The sequence below is a fragment of the Cutaneotrichosporon oleaginosum genome (genome assembly GCF_008065305.1).
Source record: "Cutaneotrichosporon oleaginosum strain ATCC 20508 chromosome Unknown ATCC20508_contig04, whole genome shotgun sequence".
NCBI lineage: Eukaryota > Fungi > Basidiomycota > Tremellomycetes > Trichosporonales > Trichosporonaceae > Cutaneotrichosporon > Cutaneotrichosporon oleaginosum.
In genome coordinates, this window is record NW_027072173.1 from 24,941 (window position 1) to 42,147 (window position 17,207).

At 60.8% G+C, this 17,207-nt stretch overlaps 6 protein-coding genes across 6 annotated transcripts; 2 read left to right on the forward strand and 4 right to left on the reverse strand.

Annotated features, from left to right (window-relative positions):
* Nucleotides 1-60: 60 nt before the first annotated feature.
* On the reverse strand, nucleotides 61-3,081 carry COLE_04470 (uncharacterized protein; the record flags this gene model as incomplete). Its single annotated transcript, XM_018420996.2, has 4 exons — nucleotides 61-1,317; nucleotides 1,353-2,228; nucleotides 2,263-3,009; nucleotides 3,046-3,081. 4 exons carry the CDS (start codon nucleotides 3,079-3,081, stop codon nucleotides 61-63), a joined length of 2,916 nt encoding a protein of 971 aa, XP_018275886.1.
* A 479-nt stretch (nucleotides 3,082-3,560) lies between these two features.
* COLE_04471 (uncharacterized protein) lies at nucleotides 3,561-4,918 on the reverse strand (the record flags this gene model as incomplete). Its single annotated transcript, XM_018426971.2, has 3 exons — nucleotides 3,561-4,108; nucleotides 4,149-4,583; nucleotides 4,630-4,918. 3 exons carry the CDS (start codon nucleotides 4,916-4,918, stop codon nucleotides 3,561-3,563), a joined length of 1,272 nt encoding a protein of 423 aa, XP_018275887.1.
* Nucleotides 4,919-5,583: 665 nt separating this feature from the next.
* Nucleotides 5,584-6,847, reverse strand: COLE_04472 (uncharacterized protein; the record flags this gene model as incomplete). Its single annotated transcript, XM_018426085.2, has 5 exons — nucleotides 5,584-5,940; nucleotides 5,980-6,197; nucleotides 6,328-6,548; nucleotides 6,601-6,680; nucleotides 6,716-6,847. 5 exons carry the CDS (start codon nucleotides 6,845-6,847, stop codon nucleotides 5,584-5,586), a joined length of 1,008 nt encoding a protein of 335 aa, XP_018275888.1.
* A 509-nt stretch (nucleotides 6,848-7,356) lies between these two features.
* On the forward strand, nucleotides 7,357-9,039 carry COLE_04473 (uncharacterized protein; the record flags this gene model as incomplete). Its single annotated transcript, XM_018426972.2, has 4 exons — nucleotides 7,357-7,457; nucleotides 7,492-7,624; nucleotides 7,699-7,837; nucleotides 7,874-9,039. The coding sequence occupies 4 exons, from the start codon at nucleotides 7,357-7,359 to the stop codon at nucleotides 9,037-9,039; spliced, it is 1,539 nt and encodes a 512-aa protein (XP_018275889.2).
* A 378-nt stretch (nucleotides 9,040-9,417) lies between these two features.
* COLE_04474 (uncharacterized protein) lies at nucleotides 9,418-13,674 on the forward strand (the record flags this gene model as incomplete). Its single annotated transcript, XM_018426973.2, has 3 exons — nucleotides 9,418-10,015; nucleotides 10,052-13,123; nucleotides 13,157-13,674. The coding sequence occupies 3 exons, from the start codon at nucleotides 9,418-9,420 to the stop codon at nucleotides 13,672-13,674; spliced, it is 4,188 nt and encodes a 1,395-aa protein (XP_018275890.1).
* A 29-nt stretch (nucleotides 13,675-13,703) lies between these two features.
* COLE_04475 (uncharacterized protein) lies at nucleotides 13,704-15,620 on the reverse strand (the record flags this gene model as incomplete). The annotated part of the gene is made up of 5 exons (XM_018426974.2): nucleotides 13,704-13,858; nucleotides 13,902-14,442; nucleotides 14,475-14,536; nucleotides 14,580-15,001; nucleotides 15,055-15,620. The coding sequence occupies 5 exons, from the start codon at nucleotides 15,618-15,620 to the stop codon at nucleotides 13,704-13,706; spliced, it is 1,746 nt and encodes a 581-aa protein (XP_018275891.1).
* Between the last annotated feature and the right edge of the window lie 1,587 nt (nucleotides 15,621-17,207).

The window sequence follows — 17,207 nt, forward strand, 5'->3', positions numbered from 1 at the left end:
AGTATGCTTGAGTCAGTAACGAATGAATTTATTGGCCCAACAGAAGTGCATGCCAGTCTATCACACAACCGCCACGCGCTTCCTCTTCGTTCTGCTCTCCTCAAGTCGCCTCCGCACTGCCTCCTCGTCCATTCCCTCCTCCTCGAGAAGCCCGGCCGTGTGTTCGCCCTCCCATCGGGTGCGCAGGAATCGGAGCGCGGCGAGGTTGTATCCCATCTGCTGCCGATGCCGGCCGAGCGCAGATCGGACGTGTGTTCGCAACGACACGAGCCGCGCACGCATGACGCGGTTCGCGACAATCTGCGAGTGGTGGGTCCGGACGAGGAAGTGGAGGAGGCGCGCTGTGAGTATGATGTCGCGGTCGGCAACCGCCCACGCATCAAGGTACGTCAGCAGGGATGTGACCTGCTTGAAGGGGAGGACAAGAAGCGCGTCTTCCATATGTGCGGCAGGGATGGACGCGAGTGTGTTGTACACATGCTCATCAGCCTCGACGCCGCGCGCCGCAAGTTCAGCGTGCTTCTCTGGCGGTCGGAGGCTGTTGCCCGCGTCACCGAGGCGGCGCTTCTCCGCCTCATATTCCTCCCTCGCCTCGCGGTCGAGGTCCGCGAGGTTGATCGCGTCCATGATCCGCTCGCCGGCCATGAGCGTCTCGGCTGTCTGCTTCTGCACGGCCTCGACCTCGGCCTCACCATCCCCGTCCTCCGCATCGAGGCGGTTCATAGAGTCGACGAGCGCGGCATCGTGTGCAGCCTCGAGCTCCCGCTCTCGCTCCTCATCAAGGAACAGCGGCTCGTCCGTCTTCTCCCAGATGCGGATGCTCTTGTCGTGCGAGCCCGTCACAACATACGCCCCCTGGTGGCTCACAGCCAGCGCCCAGATCTCGCCCTGATGCCCCTCAAGCTTCTGGATAAGTTCAAACTTGTCGCCATCCCAGTACTTGAGCACGCGGTCCTTGCCGACGCTCCAGAAGAAGTGCGAGTTCTTCTCAAATGCGACCGACATGACGCTGTCATCGTGCGCAAACAGCGAGCGGTGACAGTCACCGAAGTCCAGGCCCCAGATCTTGACGTTCTTGTCCGCCGAGCACGTGACGATCAGCTTTGAGTCGCTGCTGATGTCCAGTGCCAACACGGGAAGCTTATGCCCGTACAGCGAGAGGAAGAACTTGAGCGTGTCCGCGAAGAAGATCTTGACTGTCGAGTCCAGGAGCGAGATCGCCAGCAACCTCCCATCGGGGCTGTACTTGACGGCCAGCACATCGTCCGTCATCTTGAGCGTTTTGACGTGCACCAGCGTGACCACCTTCTTCTTGTACTGTTGTTAGAGATCTCTCATCAGTCTCAGCTTACGATAGTCTCCACTCCAAGGCGGCTAACAACACGCTCGCCCTCAGCCTCCTCACGCATTTCGAAGTTCCAGAACTTGACGTCCTTGTCGGCGCTACCGGAGACGAGTCCGCGGCCATCAGGGCGGACGTGCACGGCCCACACGGGGCCCTTGTGCGCTTCGTACCGCTGGAGCAGGACGGCCGCCGCCACATCGTAGAGCAGCAGCTCGCCGGCCTTGGTGCCGACCACGACATGGCGGTCATGTGGCAGAAACGTACAACAAAGTGCGTAGCCACACTCCATGGTGCGCAGGCACGCTGTCGAGCGCATGTTCCACACTTTGAGCGTGCCGTTGGCGGCCGAGGCCAGAATCTGGTCGTCGCTGCTCACCGCGAGCGCGCGCACGTCCTGCCGGTGTCCCGCCAGCTCGACAGAGTAGACCTTGGCGGGCTCAGGTGCGCTCCCGTCGGAAAGCTTGCTCTTCTTTGCGCCCTGGGGCGAGGGCACGCTGAAGGCCTCCAGCGAGTTGTTCGCGAGCGCCAGGAGGAGAGACATAGCCTTGGGACCGTCCTCGCCGAGTGAGAACGACTTGACCTTGGCGTTGGCCTTCACCACGCACCAAGTCGTCACGCGATCCTCCCAAGCGATCGGGGCGTCGTTCGCCTCTTCCTCCTCGGCGTCCACGCCCTTCTTCTTGCTCTTCTCGCGCTCTCGCTTCTTCCTCCGTGCGCGCTTCGCCGCAACCTCCTCTTCTGACCGGAGCCGCAGGACTGCCGTCGTGCGATCCGATGTCTGGGCCAGGATTACGGGGAGCGTGGAGTGGAACGCGAGCTGTGAAACCGGGTTCGTAGATGCGGGCAATGGTACGGTGCAGAGCGGAAGCACAAGCTTGGGAAGCTGCTGTCAGCCATAGGGTTGAAAGAATGCTCACCTCGCCATTCTCCTTCTCCTTGAGTCCGTCGGCCAGCGCCGCCTTGTCCACTGTCCACGCGCGCACCTCACCGTCCCCGCTGCCGGTGAGGATGAGCCATCGTCCCTCTCCTTCCTCTGCGTCCTCCGAGTCATCCTTGACAGCGCAAGACCAGACCTCGCTTCGGCCCACGACGACAGTCTGCACGCAGTGCTGGGTACTCAGGTCCCAGAGCTTGAGGTAAGTGTCGCGCGACGTAGTTACGAGGTACCCGGCGTGCTGAGTTGCGCCAAGGGTTGGGTGAGGGATGAAGTGGATACTCGTGACAGGCCCGCGGTGTCCACGAAGTCGGAACAAGCCAACCTCAGCAACGCGGTCCCAGACGACAACCTCCCCCTCGCTGCCGCCTGACGCGAGACGTCCGCCGTCTACATCCCATGCCAAGGTCGAGATACCCTTCTTATGTCCGTTGAACGTGACGACCTCAACGGCCTCAACACCGGGCGTCTCGGGATCCCATGACCACAGGCGGATACTTCCGTCCGTGTAGCTGACGGCGAACGTCCGGGCAGTGCTCGAGGTCGATTCTTCCGGCGCCGGAGCGGGAGTAAGGTAAGTGATGGGAGAGGTGACGCCGGTCGCATGCCACATTGAGGCAAGCTCGCCGCGCTTCACATCCCAGACGAGAACGTCCTCCCAGCCTGCGACGTAGGCCAGGCGCCCGTCGTAGCTGCTGTTGGCCGTTGGGGAGCAGATAACACCAAAGGCCTGTTATCAGCTTTTTTCTGCGTTCCTCAATCTCACCTGTGTAGGCCCATGGCGCATGTACGAGCGGACCATGATGCTTGCTCGCTATGGACAGTACGATGGTGAGTGACAGCTGACGCTCATGGACCAGAACTTCACCGAAAATTAGATCCCGTGAACCGGATCACGTGATGCTTCTGTCGATTCCTCCACCGATGAGAACCAACCTCCCTTTGGTACACTTCTGTTCGCACCCTCCGCACAACGGATCATGGGCTGGAGCTTTGATTACGAGATGGAATGCTCAGTGGAAGTTCACTGACCGACGTAGGAAAACCGACTGAGTGAGGCACTGCTATAGGCAGCAGTGTTTACATGGGTGGATTTGCCTGCTGAATGCTCACAACTTCCCGTCAATGTGACCGCTGCGAAATTTGGTTCAGATTGAAACACGAACAGTGCCAAGAGTTGAACTGGATGTTTATGGCCCGCAAACGCTTCAATCCTAGGCAAGGCGTAGATGCCTGAGCACCTCGTGTAACAACAGCTAGGGGTGGCATTGAAAAACGGAGCTAATAGGCCAACAGCAAGGCGACGGCAAAGAATGCGCAAAGGGTCGAGCGCACAGTGAGTGTTGTGGCGGCGTTGGGCAATCCGGAGACACCAGTGCCCGAGGTACCACTCGCTGATGTGTTGGTGCCCGCCATCGAGGGGTCCAGATCAATTTGAAAGGCGTCACCGACCTTGACGGCCGCCAGCTCGTTCTGATCTTTGTACAGTGTGATGCCGTTGATGCGGCAGCTGCTGCCCTGCGCCGTGGGTGCCTCAGGCATGTTGGGCGTAGTGGGCAGGGCGGGCGCGCCGGGCGCGGTAGACCCAGCATTGGACGACTCGTAGATGAGGGTGATCCTCTCCCCGAACATGGTGTACGACGTCTCGCGCGTGAACACGTACGTGACCGCGCAGGTGGTGTTGCTCGGGGGACCCATCGGGATGGGCCGCGCGCTCGTACTTATGTTTCCGATCGCGATGCCCGCAGCGCCACCGGAGAGTGACTGCGAGATAGACAGCGTGCCGCCCACAAATATATCGTGCGACAGCGTGAAGCCGGCCACGTCGGCTGACGTCAGCCGCGCTGATCGAGAACATCGAAAACTCACCGGCAATCTCAAAGCTTATCGTCGCGCCCGTCTCATTCGTCCTGAGGGCCTGAATGCGGGCCATGCACCAGGACTGCACAGACCACTCTCGAGTAAACTCGACCTCAGTTTCCAGATAGATCGTGCGGCGAGTCCGACCTTCAGTTATGGAGAGGCCGGAGCTGCTCGAGCCGCCGCCTCCGCCTCCGCCTCCACTGCCACCACTGCCACCGGGGATGCTCGAGTTACTACCGGCCCCAGAGCCAGAATCAACGCCCTGCGTGATGGCCATCTGGGTCGGCGCGGCCCCGTTTTGCGATCCGGTGGCGGCCCCGGTGGGGAAGCCCGACGGCATGCCTGTAAACGATGCCGTGAGCACGCTCAGGATGTCGGAGCGCGTGAGCATGCTTGCCACCGCCGATGGGTCCTGTACCATCGAGCTGGCCTGCTCGATCCCTGGTGTCAGCACTCCTTTCTTGCTACCCTCGACTAAGACACATACCTGCACGACATTGCTGCTCGGTGAGACCTTCAAAGCAGCACCACCGCTGGTCGAGGCATGACGCGCCGTTTGGGCATGCGCCGAGCCCGCAGCAGAACCAGCCTTGCGGAGCGCACCAGGGCCCGCCGCAGCGCTCGAAGATAGGCGACCCGGCGCAGAGTTCTACAACTATCTGGCGGGCATGGACGTTGGGCGAGCGATCCGAAAGTGAGAACTTGCTCGCTTCGGATACCGGGAAGGGATTCGCAAGCGCGCCCAGGGAGAGCACGGAGACTGCCAAGGCAAGCATGGTGGAGAGAGAAGGACGAGTGGGGATCAGAGGGACAGTAGTGGGTATAAGTACAGGGCTGCATCAGGCAAGGTTCGGCACCGCCACGACGCGGTGTGTCGAAGCGAGGCCCATTCGGGAGACCAGAGGAGGGTAGATGAAGGAACGATCATGAGATTGCTGCGTGCCATCTGGAGGAAGCCGGTGGTGCCAAGACATAGCAGACTTGTGACCAGAGGGGAACGGGGCAGCAAGAAAACGTGACCGAGGAGTCTCGCTGCACCGATGCAGCCGAAAGCATGAGTATGTGGGAAAGCGACGATGGAAGGTGGGCAATACTTTTGGATGCCGGCATGGAGGCTCAACATGCTTGTTGGACCTAACACTTAAGGTTATCCCGGGCGCTCATCTCGAATTCGCAGCCGTCATTGGCTGTTTCATCTCGATAACTACGGCGGCACCGCCGACTGTGAGCGATGACCGCATCGAGCGAGGCATGCGTGGATAGGTTCCTTGGCTTCCCGCATAGAATGCTTCAAAGCTGTCACGCTAGCACGTCAGTTTACGATCAAGCACCCCACGCTCTCTCAGATACAACCTACTGATACATAAATGCAGACACGGCGTGAAGTATGCAGTGCAAGGAACGCTATGCTCTAGAAACAGCAAACAGGTAAAACCCATCTCTAGACGGGCACAACCTCAAAGTCATCCTCGTCTTCCTCATCTTCTTCGTCATCCTCCTCTTCGCTACTGTCCTCGTCCTCCTTGGCCCCATCGACGGAAGGTTTGGTGTCTCCGCCGCCCACGTCCTTCCAGGACTCGTTCAACTCCCACATGTTGGCGTACTGACCGTCGCGGATGAGCACGGCAACATCCTTGAGCACCTCGCGCAGCCAAGTATCCGGTTGCTGGAGCGTGGCCTTGAGTGCCGTGATGCTCCAATACGGCTTCTCGTTGAACAGCTGGAACAAGCGATGCTGCAGGTCTCGACGTTCCATGCGAGCAAACCGCTCGCCAGACGCAACCTTGGCCGAACCAACCTATAGTCAGCACGGAACCCACTGGATGCCGGGGCTTACAATCATGCCCTTGCCAAGCTTAGAGGACGCGTTGGCAAAACCGGACGCCAGCTGATTGAGCTTGGCCTGCGACATGTTCTTGTCGTCCAGCTGGACGATGGGACGCTTCGAGTTCTCGTTATCCAAGCGCCGCTGCTCGAGGATTTTGAGATACTTGGAGCTCTTGACGGGTCGGACGCTCGCCTCGTGGTCGAGCGCACCAATCAAGCGCGGGTGGGCTGGAATTAGTAATGCTCTCTCGTGGTCATCTCTTATGGCTGCGCAACTAGAAACATGTCTGCGGGGGCCAGGGATTGCGAGTGGTTCTGGAGGCAGGCCAACTACATCGCCGACTTGAGGGAGACCCACCCTTCTGATGCTTGCGACGTTGCGAGTCCTCGCCGGATCCAGGCTGGGCGACCCACACGCGTTCATTCTCGCTGAAGATAAACGTATTCTTGACACGTTCGCTGGGCATGACGACCTCGTACTCGTCGGGAATGCCCTCCGTATTCAACTTTGCGCGCTTCGTTGGTGGCTCCTTGTCCTCTTCGGAAGGCAGCTTGAGTGTAATCTTTGGCGGAATCGAGCTACACTGTCAGTCGCAATCCACCTTCCCTTGCCGACCGCAATCTGACTGACTTGTTGTCGATAATCAAGCTTCCGAGGTGCACACCCTCCTGCTTGACACGCTCCCAGCGCTCCAAAAGGAATCGGGGGATCTGGTGTTAGCTTGAAGCGGCGAAGAATGATGCACCTTCATTGCCCAGATCTTGGACTGGCCGTGCGAAGGCGCTACATCGAGCTCCTCTTCTTCAACGGGGATGTTGAACACTTCGTGACCGTCGACAGCTACTAAAGGCTTTGTGTCCTCTGTCTTGACTGACATGGTGTCAGACGCGTTGAGAAAGAATGGGTTGAGGCAGCGAGGGAACTGTCGACAACAACAATGCAACACAATGTGATGATGGATTGGATGAACATTAGGTGGCGATTAATGCAGGCCTCACCGTGGGTAATCGGCGATTCCTGAATGTGGCAGTGGAATGACGCTCTCCGGTGGAGGTCCTCGGCGGGGATCCCCCCTGCACTCCGCCCTGAGCGGCACGGGCGTGGACGTGTCTTGTCACAGCTCGGCGCTTCAACCTTCCCTCGCGTCGTCTGTTCCCAACGCTCCATCGTCGACTGGCTCGTACTCACCACCACTCCTTGCTGCCCCATCGCTCATCCATCGTTGGATTAAACACAAGGGCCAACGCCCACTCGCTCAACATGGACGTCATTGAAAGTGCGTCGCTCACCGAGTGTCTTGCAACATGTCCCGCGGAGATGACTCTTCCCCCATACTCCGGGCGAACGCTAACGCCAGACCTCGCCAACAAGGCGTCTCAGATCACTATGTACGACCTCAAGTCGTACTACAACCAGGCCAAGAACGCCGTCCTCAACATTCCAGAGATGGAGGCTAAGGTCCGCGAGGCAACGAACGAGGACCCTTGGTATGTGGGCTTGCCGTTGCGAAGCTGACAGCAGGGGTGCGTCGTCGACTCTGATGCAGGAGATTGCGCAGGGAACACACAACTACCAGCACTTCAACGAGATCATGCCGACCATTTACTCGCGTTTCATGGAGAAGGAGGCGCGGGAATGGCGCCAGATTTACAAGGTCTGTGTCTCTCGGTACGCCCCCTCGCGACCTGTGCAACGCGGCGGCCCAAGGCTCTTCAGCTAATGCCGCAGGCTCTCACCCTCCTCGAGTATTTGATCAAGCACGGTAGCGAGCGCGTTGTTGATAATGCGCGTGCGCACAATTCCACGATCAAGATGCTCAGAAACTTCCACTACATTGACGAGAAGGGCAAGGACCAGGGTATCAATGGTGAGTTCATCTGCACTTTCAGCTCCTGACAGTGAGTCCGCAACCGCGCCAACGAGATTGTCGCGCTTCTTGGCGACGTCGAAAAGATTCGCTCGGAACGCCGCAAGGCTCGTTCCAACCGCAACAAGTACCAGGGCCATGAGGGGGGCATGTTCAACACGGCTACTGGAAGCCGTTACGGCGGGTTCGGGAGCGAGTCCTACGTCCCCGGCGGTGGCAGCGGTGGCGGTGGTGGTGGGGGGGGCTACAACGGTGGTTCGGGTTCGGGCTCAGGCTCGGGTTCGCGTTACGGCGGCTATGGCAACGACGACGAGTACCGCGGGTCAAGCGCGCGTGCGAGCTCCTCCCAGCAGCGCCCAGAGTATGACGAGTACGAGGGGGCGGACGACTTTGACTCGCGTAGACCCAGCCCTGGAAGCGGGCGCGCTAGTGCGCAGGCTTCTCGACCACCCCAGGCTCCGCCCAAGCCACCCAAGGACGAGCCCAAGAAGCAGCAAAAGCAGCCCGAGGTCAACCTCTTCGACTTTGATGATGAGCCAGCTGTTCCTGCGTCCAAGCCCGCGGCGCCTGCTGCTCCTGTGGACGCATTCGGCGACGACGACTTTGACGACTTCCAGAGCGCTGCTCCCTCGGCTCCCGCCCCAACATCCCCTGCAGCGACTGCACCTGCCGCTCCGTCGGGCGCCAACGCTAATCTCTTTGCACTCCTAAACGCGTCGTCGCAGCCTATGTCGCCGGTGTCAGCTGCCTCGACGTCTCCAGCTGCCCAGTCTCAACCCTCTTTCGGCGGCTTGGGCTCGGGCATGACCTCTCCCCCGCACCAGACGCAGTCGTCATTTGGCGGCATGTCCGGCGTGGCTTCCCCGCAGAGGCCACAGCCCATGGGCGGCATGGGTATGGGTGGGATGGGCAGTATGGGTGGCGGCATGAACAGCATGTCTGGCGGCATGGCCAGCAAACCTGCTTCGACGCCTGCCCAGGCGCAGAAGAAGAGTGGCGCGTCGGCCTTTGATGACCTATTTACGGCCTCGCTCGGTGCACCTAGCAAGCCCCAGCAGGATGGTGGCCAAAAGACAATTGCCCAGATGCAGAAGGAGACAACAAACGCCGGACTGTGGGGCGCGCCCAAATCAGCTGGCCAGCAGACCCAGTCTAAGCCGGCCCCATCGTCGGGCTCGGGCGACCTCCTTGACCTTCTGTAATTCAACGCTTGTAGTATACAAGATAGAGATGACATCCACGCGACCAGACCAAGCATTGACTGGGCTGCGTTGATGACAGTCATGAACGCTCCGCTGGGTTCTTTATTCATGCATGAGACATGCGGTCGTGCGAGGGGAGGGGGCATGGAAATTGAGTGAGGGTGCGACGATGAGCAAGAGCGGGGCCGCTTTGGTTGGTGTGGGTGTGAAACGCGAGTTGACCAAAATGCTCACTCACCCTTTAACATCACTTCGCCTTCGAGCCGCAATCATCTATCGCCCAATTGTCATCCTCTTTTATCCTCCAGCAGCGTCCTCTTTCACCTCAGCTTCTTCCCCATCGCCGTTGCCTCAGCAGCATGCCGAGCCGCAGATAGCATGGCCCCCGACATCCTAGCTGGCCAGCCTCTACGCCCCACCACTCCGATCCCGGGGCTGTGGCTCCTCGACGCGCCAGAAACCCTCTACGTGCGCGTCTATACTGCTCCCCCCATCGTACCCTGCGACCCGCCACCCCCAGAAACGACAGGTACTCCGCAGCCCGAGCAGAATGGCGAGGAGAAGCCTGACGCGTCCCTCAGTCTCTCCCCGGCGCGCCTAGCCATTCCCGCCGTCGCACCGTCGCCGGCCCTCTCTCTGCCTGGAATCAGGAGCCCAACCGCGCTCCGCTCGCCCGTCGCAGCGCTCAAGAGCCAACCGGGCACCCCCTCACAGACGGAAGTCAAACTCTCGCCCACCCGCACCACGCACAGTTTCATTCCTCGTCCACCCTCACCTTCCACTACGCTAGATCGGCTGCGCAACGACCCCCTCGAGCGCGCATGGCTCGCTATCAACGCCTCCGATTCAGACGTCACCGCCGCAGTGCTTAAGCGCCCCTGTGCGGTTGTCAAGCCCGGTGGCGAACGACGCGAGCTGTGGGTCTTCTCGCCGGATGATGCGCCCGCCTCGGCTCTAGAGTCACTCGGCCTCACAGGTACGTCGGCTTGACGGACGCTGCGCTAACGGGCAGAGGTTGATGTCCCGCAACCAATCCGCATAGCTGACACGGTGACGTGCTCAGAACACGGACACACGCTGGACTGTTTGTCGCCCGACACCGACGACAAGTGTGTCCCGACCTTCACGCCGCCAGAGTCTTGGCCGCTTCTTGAGAGCGCAGTCGGCGAGAAGGTCGCGTGGAAGCTCGGCACACGGCTTTCCCTGCTCCCCTCTGACGCCACGCTGGCTGATCCGCCCTTCGATGTCTCCCTTCGCCCAGCACCCGGCAAGTTGATTCTTACCGCCCAGCTCCGCCCCCTCCCATCATGCGCGCCGCAGCGGCACAATCGCACCGATCCTGGCGTAGACCCACTCGTGCTCCGCCCGCTCGCCCTTCCCGCTCTCCTTGTCGCGCCTGTCGGACCCACGCCCGCACAGGACGTGCGGTTATCTGCGGCCTTCGACTTAGCCTTAGGGTCGGGCTGGAAGAATGGGCGGTCAGAGGCGCGTGTCGCCGCGCAGGCCGCGCATGGATGTGCTTATGACTGGAGCGTGTATTGGGTTCCGCTGGAGCGAGGGGAAGAGGATCTCGCACGCACATTGCCGCACGCTCTCGCGACCAAGTGGCGCGGCTCGAATGGTGTGCTTACTGTCTGGCCGACCCATCTCGCAAGACCCCTCGCTCGAAGCCTTCCGCCAGTTCCCGCCAAATTCGTCCCACCGGATAGCGCGCTTGGCTCCCCGTTCGACCTCATGAGCATTGCGACAGAAGTATTCGATTTTCTTGGGAGCTACACCGCGCCGGCCGAGGATGATGATGATGATGGTGAGGAGGAGCCTCCCGAGGCGAACGGGGACGTGGCTATGGACGACGGAAGCAAGGAGTCGGACGCGGACGATCTATTTTCTGCCCACACCTCACCGGCACCAACAGCCAGCAGGGCGGTGAGCCGGGCACCTACGATTGGCACGGACGTCGGGGAGCTCTTCACGTCCTCAGCATTTGGGACTCCGGGTCTGAACGCTCTTGACGTCGACATGGGGCTGGACGAGGACTTGTTCGGCGACGACGACGCGGACACCGTGGTTCCTGACAGGGAAGAGGCGGGCGATACCACTCCAGCCCCCGTGATGCTCCCCCCGCCAATACCGACGAATACCCAGCTGTCAAGCAAGGTTGGCTCACCACGCGAGGTCACAGAGGACGACTTCAACTTCTTTGACTCGCCGGCGGCGGAAACCAGTCCCGCGAAGATATTCCACGCGCCCCACCCACCATTAGATGACCACACTGGCAAGGAGCTGGCGGTGCTCGCAACGCCAGCCGCGGCATACCTCTCCATCCCTCTACCTGATGCCACCCCGGCGAGCCTCTCTTCGGCCCTCGAAGATGAGCCTGAGGCGTTGACAGAAGTGCAAGTTCAGATTCTCCCCGAACCAGAGGTTATACTCACTGAGGCGGTAGAGGAGTGCATGACGAAGCCTTCGTCTCCTTCAATTGTTTTAGTTGAGGAAGAGCCCCGGAAACGCCGCTACATCGATATTGTACCGGACGCCTTTGCGCCTGTGCAACTTGGCACGAGCAAGCGGCCAAAGTTTGCATACGGTCTGCCCTCACCCGCAGCTACAGTGTCATCTCTGAGGCTCGGCTGCGTGGAGAGATTGCGGGAGAGTGTATCGGGGAAAGAGAAGGCAGTTGCTTTCCCGTACACCGCCGCGTGGGATATTGAGAGCGACGGCAGCGACTCGGAGTGCGAGTCAGCGGTCACGACAGGCGCCCCGCCGACGCCATCATCGACGGTTTCGTACGATGACAGGACACCAACGAACGAACTGGCGGCGCTGCCCGCGCTTCCGGATGATGAGGTTGAGTACGACGGGACAGTGTGTATCGGAGGCGAGTGGACATCGCTGCAGTTCGATATCAATGCTGCAGCAACTCTTGCACGTGCCTGGGCAGTGTCGTGGGTCGACATCCGCCCAGAGCCAGACTACCCGACGCCAACATCTCCGCCGCGCCTCGCCGAGCCGCAGCAGCCGACACTTAACGTCGAGTTGTTCGCAAACGCAATCGTGCGCAACTCGTTCTTTCGCGCTCTTTTTGAGACTTCCGACGTCACTGCTCGGGAGCTTCCACGCCCCGCGTCGATGATCGTGCGCGGCGGCGTGCCCGTGAGCGACGTGGCTGGTGCTCTCGCGGACAGCGAGAGATACTCTCTGGAGCAGCCCTCCGTGCACGTCGGCTATGGAAGCAACGTTATGCGCGTTAATGTTGCTGCGCTACGATACTGGCGCGAACTGGGCCTGATGCCGTCCGGCGGACCAAAGGACCTTGCCGCTTTCGTGATCTGTGCCCCTGGTGCATACAACGTCCAGCGCGCCCAGACTTTCCTCACGGACATCAGCGAGGTGTTCGAGGCGAACCGACTTGGGACTTTAGTGGCGGGAGCACACGAGCTGGCTACCGACGGAGTCGCTGCGGTGCCCTCGGTCGAGGTGTGGTCGACTGCGAGTAGGCTCCGCGGCACATCGTTGGTGGGCAAGCCGACGGTCGTGTTCGTCCTGACAAGCACAACGACACTCTCGCCTGCCTCGCTGGTGCCACTGCTCGCGCCTAAGGCCCAGACGAACTGGGTGTACCCTCTTCCACTGTCGTCCCTGCGTCCATCGAACCTCGCCACCATCGCTTTCCAAGTCTACGACCTAGTCCCGCGTCACGTCGACCGTGTGACCATGTTTGGCAAGCCACTCGACATGCCCAAACTCTGGATGGGATTCCATGCCTTCACCCTGGCCGGGGAGGAGGCACCTAAGCCTGAACTGAGCATGGCATGGCCACAACGGAGCTACGATGTGTTGAACCGCTGGCGCCAAGTACACGCCGCTTACGCGTGGGTGCCAGAGTGGGAGACGGCGATAGTGGCGGTCGTGGATGCGCAGGGCGATGCCCTTGACGTACAGGCACTGAAACTGGAGAAATGTACCACGCGTGACAGAGTATCGCGCGTGTGGGACGTCGTTCTGTCTTTCGCGGCGGAGGCGGCGACGGAGTGGCGCGCCAGCATTACCCGTTACGGACTGATGAGCGTAGACGAACTTGACGGTGAGGTTTGATTATGACGCTAGCTAACGCCAGCCTGGAAATGGTTGTACAACGGCCACACGGACGCAATGAGCCTCCTCATGTGCGAACCGTCCAGCGACGGACCCAACCGGACCCGCGCCCCTGTCGCCAACATCCCACCAAGCACCTTCGCCGACCCAAGTGCGAGCATTATAGATGAGGCCCTGGCTGCCTCCGCCGCGAGCTTCAACCATCGTCTTTGCGTCACCCTCCCGCCTGGAGGGACGGGATCGACACCAACCATCTTCCCACCCGCGTCCTTCGCGCTAGGCATGGCGGGACCCGCAGCGACCAGCGTAGCGACAGCGACGTACCACGTGCTGCTGCATCGCAATCCGCCCGGACGTAGCGAAAAGGCTGACGAGCTGCTCGCGCCAGAGTTCTACCGCCTCGCCTGTCTCGGTCGGCGGCGGTACGCCCTCGGAGCGTTGCCGCTTCCACTCGACGCTGTAGGAGCAGTCAGCGCGGCTCTGGGGCGCATAGAGAAACCAGTGGAGGCAGAGGTGGAGAAGAAGGAGGAAGACGACTGATTGTACTGTCATGCATATGCTGTAGCCTGCTAAATCTGACCTACGGCGCACCCGTCGCCACGCAGGTCGCTGCCGCCCGCCCAGACAGTGCGCCCACTCGGGTCGCGCACAGCGGTCACCATCTGCCCACGACCCGCAATCTTGCGTGCGAAGCCCCGCGCAATTTCGCATCGGTGTCCCATGCCTACGATCAGCGCTCACCTTTGTGTATTCCTGGCCAAACGCACCCCGCAGCGTCTCCACAACGCTCTCATCGATCCCCTCCTCGAACCAGATCTCAGAGTCGACCTGCCCAGCGCTCCCCTTCTCCTTTTTTGACGGATCGGGAAGTCCAGCGCTGATACAGAAGCGGGGCGCGTCGAGGCTCTGCTGTGGGCTCAAACCCCGCAGTATGTTAAAGAGCACCTGGAGGTGTCCTTGCGGCTGCATAAACCCGCCCATAACTCCGTACGCAGCGACGAGGTCGTCGCCGCGCGTCAGCATGGCTGGGATGATGGTGTGGTACGGCCGCTTGCCACCAGCCACATTGTTGGGGTGTCCCTCGCGCAAGGTGAAGTTGCTGCCGCGGTTCTGGAGCGTGAAGCCGCACCCGGCGGGGATGGCTCCTGTGCCAAAACCCGCATAATTCGACTGGATGAAGCTGCAGGCGTTGCCATGTGCGTCCGAGGTTGCGAGGTAAATCGTATCCGATGACGACGTCGGATTACCGTGCTCGACGGGCGTGGCGTGCGCCAAGTTGATGAGGGCCGCGCGTTTGCGAAGGTAGTCCTTTGGTCAGCTGAGCATGTGCGTTGTCGTACCTTCGAGAGGAGCTCGGAGACGGGGATGTGCTCGAACTCGGGGTCGGTGACATAGTATTGCGCTGGGGTAAGACTCCTGTCATGATGGGCCCAAGTTCCACTCACTGTCTGCAAATGCAAGGCGTAGTGCCTCAATCAGCACATGCAGGTATTCTGCGCTGTTGAGCTCTAGATCGAGCACATCGACGCCATGCACCTCCTGCACGGCCTCGACAATGCCCAGCGCGACAAGTGCCGTAAGACCTTGTCCGTTGGGCGGACACTCCCACAGGCTGATGCCTGGGTCCGCGTCAGTTGCGCGGAAGTCATACTTGATCGGCTCGACAACGTCAGCCGTGGTGCCAGCGAGGTCGTCCAGCGTCATCAGTCCGCCCTTGGAGCGCACGAGGTCAACAATCGCCTGCGCAATGCGGCCCGTGTAGAACCCATCGCGCCCCGATGCTGCAATCTCCTCAAACGTCGCCGCCAACTCGGCGTGTACCATGATGTTACTGGGAAGCGGGGCATTGCCGTTTGGCATCATCATCCTGGAGTCAGTCCGCTAGCCACGTGGGGCTCACCATCTCCCACTCGCACTCACTCTCGCCAGTTGTCGCTAGCCCCCTTGACGTGCTTCTCCTGTATCTTCCACGCCTCGGCATTTAGCTCGTGGACGGGGACTCCCTCCTTGGCCATCCTGATCGCCGGCGCCAGCACCTCGGCCAAGCTGAGACTACCAAACCTTTCAATGGTCGTACACCACGCCGCGGCCGTGCCCGGGCAAGTGACTGAGTTGAGATTGGTCAGGGGGATGCTGTCCCCCGTGACGCCCTGCTCCCGGAGGTACTCGAGAGTAAGAGCCTTTGGCGCTCTCCCGCTCCCATTCACGGCGTGCACGCTCTTGCTCTTGGCATCGTAGAAGAGACAGAAGGCGTCGCCGCCGATCCCCGTCGCCGTCGGCTCGCACACGTTCATGGCTGCGGCCGTGGCGACAGCAGCGTCGGCCGCGTTGCCGCCCTTGTTCAAGATTTCGAGGCCTGCCTGTGCAGCCAAGGGCTGTGACGTCGCGACCATGCCCTTCGCGCTGAACACTGTGGAGCGGCGGGAGGGGAACGGCATGAACGCGGAAGCGTACGCCGGATGGAGCTTGGCTGTGTCGATGGGCATTGCGGATAAGAGGCAGTGGGAAGAGACCAGATGAGGTTCCACAAGTTAAGCACGTTTGGGTACGTCGTCGCGTAAGGCTGTTTGTCGCTCGCGATGCGGCTGTGGGCGGAGTGGTGGTGGGCAAGAGCACATGGGCGAACTGACGGGCGGCAATTCACGGCAGCACGGCCAGCGCCGATGGTTGATAGCCGATGGGTGAGAGCCAGGCACATTAATCGCAGCTGATGATTTCAGCTCTTCGGCCGTCGGCGTTAAGCTCACGTGATTTATGTCCCCCCTCTCGGGATCAATTCCCACCTCACCGTCCAGGGTCCGTGGACGGCGGTGGGTGGTGTCGAGCGAGGCGTTTCGCTCCGAGTACTCCATCCATCAAACGTCAAAATGGGTTGTAAGTCGCCTCCGTGACAGCGAGGAGGGATGCTGACCCGTGCTTCTCGCCGTCTCGCCCCGCGCTCTCGATCGATCCGAACCGCGTACCACCGCGTATCCCCATCCCAACGACACCCTGCCCGACATCCCCCCGCACCCATCCGCCAACTCCACTGTCCCCCAAACGAATGCCCATGATCCCTACTCCTGCTGTGCGCGCCCTGTTCGTCATTTCGCTCGTACCCAACAGCGAACAAGCCGCGTGGACTTCAGGCCGCCCGTAAGCTCCGCACCTCGCGCCGCGAGAACCGCTGGGCGGACAAGGACTACAACAAGCGCGCCCTCGGCAAGTTCTACAAGACCTCGCCTACCGGTGGCTCGTCGCACGCCAAGGGCATCGTCCTCGAGAAGGTGAGGCGAATCGGACGGGCGGATGGCAATTCGAGACGGGGTTGGAGAATGAAGGGAAGGGAAGCCACGGCGATGGCCTGATGGTTATGGCCTGGCCAGAGGAGGCAGCGGCGAAGGATCTCCGGGCACGCTGGGCAGTTTCTACGTTGTCGGCGTGCAGTGCAGTCCGTTGTGCACGACTGCGCGGACAAGAGAACGCAACGCTGCAGCTTTGGAGATTTTCGCCGCCCACCGTCTGGCTCTTCCCTTGACCCCACACTTCGCTCTTCTATTGCCATGTGCTTAGCTGCACGCGCGGTAGCAGTCGCTAATCCCAGGTCGGTGTCGAGGCTAAGCAGCCCAACTCTGCCATTCGCAAGTGTGTGCGCGTGCAGCTCATCAAGAACGGCAAGAAGGTGACTGCCTTCGTCCCCAACGACGGCTGCCTCAACTTCACCGACGAGAACGACGAGGTTCTCATCTCGGGCTTCGGTCGTCGCGGAAAGGCCAAGGGTGACATTCCCGGTGTTCGCTTCAAGGTCGTTAAGGTCTCGGGCGTCGGTCTTCTTGCTCTTTGGAAGGAGAAGAAGTGAGTGCACCCGGCTGAACTAGACCGGGCTGGAACAAAAGCTGACAAACAGGGAGAAGCCCCGCTCGTAATCCTTCACACTCGCATTGGGATGCACTGTATGACTGATATCCAATACCGCGGACGCAGGAGAGGAGGGGAAGGGTCGGGGGCCAGACTGCGGCGTGAATCGCGTAGAACGGAACGCAGGGAGGAGTAGCCGTGGGAAGACTTGCTGCAGATCGGCTCGGTGTTGCGCT